At 52.0% G+C, this 3,407-nt stretch overlaps 1 protein-coding gene across 3 annotated transcripts in view; it reads right to left on the reverse strand.

The window, feature by feature from the left end:
• The window catches only part of Gsg1l (GSG1 like), a 196,257-nt gene continuing 192,850 nt past the window's right edge, over positions 1-3,407 (reverse strand). For all 3 annotated transcript variants that reach the window (XM_028764263.1, XM_028764264.1, XM_028764262.1), the window contains one exon: positions 1-539. In XM_028764263.1, the coding sequence (XP_028620096.1) occupies positions 442-539 (98 nt within the window). In that variant the 3' untranslated portion in view covers positions 1-441. The remainder of the gene's footprint in view (positions 540-3,407) is intronic.

A 3,407-nucleotide genomic window follows, 5' to 3' on the forward strand; every position in this document is an offset into this window, starting at 1 on the left:
CAGATTCAACAAGCATTTATTGAGCCCCTGCTGTGTGCCTGCTGTGTGGCCCCTGCAGAGGCAGACACTGTCTCTCCCTCAATAAGCCCTGCTCCCTATCCCCACAGGACCCTGCCCCTCTGGGCACCTGCTTGACTTTGTGACTGGCTGTAGGTGTCCAGCATCCAGTGGTCAATGCCCATGTTCTTCCTGGCTCTCCAGCTGGGTGGGGCTCTAGGTGTGGTAGTGGCCACTGTCTCTGAGTCTCTGTGCCACCCGGACAGTCCCTCAGGCCTGCTTGACCCATTTCTGGGGCCCTGAGACCCAGGCAGTGGTGGCAGTCTAGGCCTGGTGTCTCCATGACTGGAGAGCTGAATCCACAGCACAGAGACCAGGCTTCCATGTCCAGTGGGAGGGGTGTTGTGCCAGTGATGGCAGGAAGGCAGGGGCACTTGCACCACATCACACCCAGTGCCCCAGGACCCAGCACTGACGGTTTAGCTCTGCTGCCTCATGAGCTGAGCTCCGTGGCCAGGAGTCTCCCATGTGTGGCTGGTGCCCTGAAAGAGACAAGGCAGATGCTGCTGACAGCAGCCTTCTTCCACCCATACCACTTTGACCCCTGGCCCAGCCTCAGCATGCTTCCACCTGCTCCTGTCAAACCACCACACGTCACTGTCCACCACCATCCACGGACTCACCAGCATATGGAACCGCAGCCAGTGCTCGGTGCCAGCCACCAACCAACCCAGCAAGGTACCACCAGCCCACTCACCCAAAAGCCAAACCCACTCGTGCCCCTCCACCCACCAGCCCCCACCCATGTGTGTGTGTGCCCACAGGCTCAATAGCACATACCAGACTAACCACCCACCCCTAGTCACTCACCCTAATCAACATCTCTCACCATCTCCTTCAACCCTCCTCCCAGCAGATTTACTGAGTCCTCTCCCCCCATTTACCAAACACCCACCCAGCCACCCACCCAGCCACCCAGCTACCCAGCCTGCCCCTTGTCCTACCATCTCTCAGCCTTTCCATCCACTTCAGAGCCAGGCTTCTCACGCACCTAGGTTTTCATGCCTCACCCCAATAGTGAGTATGTATCAGTGAGCCCAAGGTGACCTTTCATACTTTGTCCCCACCCAACACTGCTCACTGCCCACAGCCCTGCTCTTAAGAGACCTGGCAAGCTGAAGAACATAAAACCCCTCTCCATGCCACACTCTCCCTCCTGTACTCCATTAGTTCTTGGATCTACCCCATCTTCCCTCTGTATCTCTTCAAAGTTTCTATGATATGCCCAAGCCAATTCTGTCACTTGTTGGGGACCGCTTTAAGAGTCCCAACACCTGCTGTCCAGTGGAGTCTTCTAGACTGAGCATAAACTGCCCCCTGACAGGGAGCCAACCTGCCCTGACATTATTCCCCACCTGTCTGACCAAAATTCTGCCTCCCTATAATATAAGTGCGGCAGAGGCAAACCACAGATCAGCAGCTGGGCCAGCATGGCAGCCATATGGAGTCAGATGGGTCAACACGTCCTGATTCCAACCTTCTCCATCAAGAGATGTTGTACTTTCTGCTCTGAGCTCCAGTGACATCCTTTAGGGTCAGACAGCTCAGAAAGAACCCATCAGGATGAGATTCTGAGCACACCTCTAATACTTGCGTACCTCTCAGGACAGCGCTCAGTGCCCCTCCATCTCCATGGGGCCAGCTACTAAGAGCAGCTCTCTGGATGCAGAAATTGGGAGGCGCACAAGATGGGCGTCATTTTGTTCTTTTGGCTTTTCTCCCCTTCTGTTCTTAATATTCTTTAATGGTAGTGCTTTTGTACATTTTGCTGTATTTTTAAAGGAGTGAAAAACATTTTGCAAACATTCTGGAATCATTTGGCCTTGGGGGAGGAACATTTGTTTTGGCCCCAGCTACCAAAACAGTTACAGTCTTTGGATGAGCTTGTTGCTGAAATAAAGGTGTTTGGGTCCCCCCTCCCCTTGATGAGAAGCAAATATTTGGTGCATGGAAAGGTTTGACTATTTTTCTAAATGAGAATTTAGAAATGACTGTAGCTGCTCTCACAGGAGTCAGTAGGCAAAACTGCAAATGGGAACAGAGAAAGTGATTGTGTGTGTGTGTGTGTGTGTGTGTGTGTGTGTGTGTGTGTGTGTTTTAAGGATGATCAGGCAGAATCTACCCCACTCCTAGAGATAAAATGAGGCTTTCTGACCCCTTGCTCTGAGTGGCCGCCCCACCACAGACTGGGGCTCCCCTTACTCTCTCGCCTCTTAGAAGGTACTCAGGGCACAGATCAATTGGCATTATGTCCCAACAGCTCCGCAAGGCCCTCCACCCACCCACTTTCTCTCCTGGTGTCGTCACTGAGGCCATCATCAGCCAGAGAGGCCTTGTTGGATTTGGGAATCCCAGCTCAGCATTGCTTCTAGACCCAAGCACATGTCACAAATGGAGACAGAACCGGCCTGCTCCACTCCAACCAACATTTACCACAGGGAATCTGAGTTCAGATCATCCAGAAGGTTCAGAGACTCTGAAATTTTGGATTTCAAAATAAAACCATCCAGCTTTAACTAATGAGAATTACAGTGTTTAAAATATGTTTAGCGACAGTATAGGCCACAAAGGCCGACTTGACCCAAGGGAGGCTGCCTGTGCTGCCTGGCTGTTTTCCAGCCTGTCTTTGTGGACTCTGTCCTATGGCTTCACATACCCTGTCCTCCAGCTGGAAATACCTCTGATGCATCACTGAATACTCTGTCCTACCCTCTGCTCCCCACCCCCATCTCTCCTATACTCTCTCTCCTGGGAAACACTGAAGGGTCCTGGGTGAAGGCCTCTCCCCGATCCTGCCCCTACCCCCACCCCTGCCCTTCAGAGCAGCTTACCTGGGGTGGGGCCATTGGCGTGCCCAGATGGGAGCCCATAGCCCACTCCACTTTGCCTGATCCAAGCAAGTCCTAAGCTGACATTTTCTTAAGAAATGAAACCAAAAAAAGGGAATGGGGGCTGCTGAACTTGGGGGTAATCTCCTCCCACCTCTCTATCCTCCTACCTGTGTACGGCATAGCAGCCTTCTGTCTAGTCCCTCCATCCCCATCTTCTGATAATGGCTAAGGGGGTAAAACTATACTTAGGTCTGATAGTTAGAGGTTCAACTCTGTGCTCTGTCACGCACACGCTATATGGTGTGTGTGTGTGTGTGTGTGTATCTGTGTTTACATGTGTGGGTGTGTATGCATATATAGTCACATGTGGGAGGTGTGTTTGTGTGGGTGGGTACAGAAGCCTGAATATGTGTGTATGCATGTGCTCATGTGTATGTGTGTGTTTATGTGTGGGCACACATACTTAACTCTGTGTGTGTGTGTGTGTGTGTGTGTGTGTGTGTGTGTGTGTGTGTGTTT

Source organism: Grammomys surdaster, unplaced genomic scaffold (genome assembly GCF_004785775.1).
Source record: "Grammomys surdaster isolate TR1022 unplaced genomic scaffold, NIH_TR_1.0 142, whole genome shotgun sequence".
NCBI classification, from domain to species: domain Eukaryota; kingdom Metazoa; phylum Chordata; class Mammalia; order Rodentia; family Muridae; genus Grammomys; species Grammomys surdaster.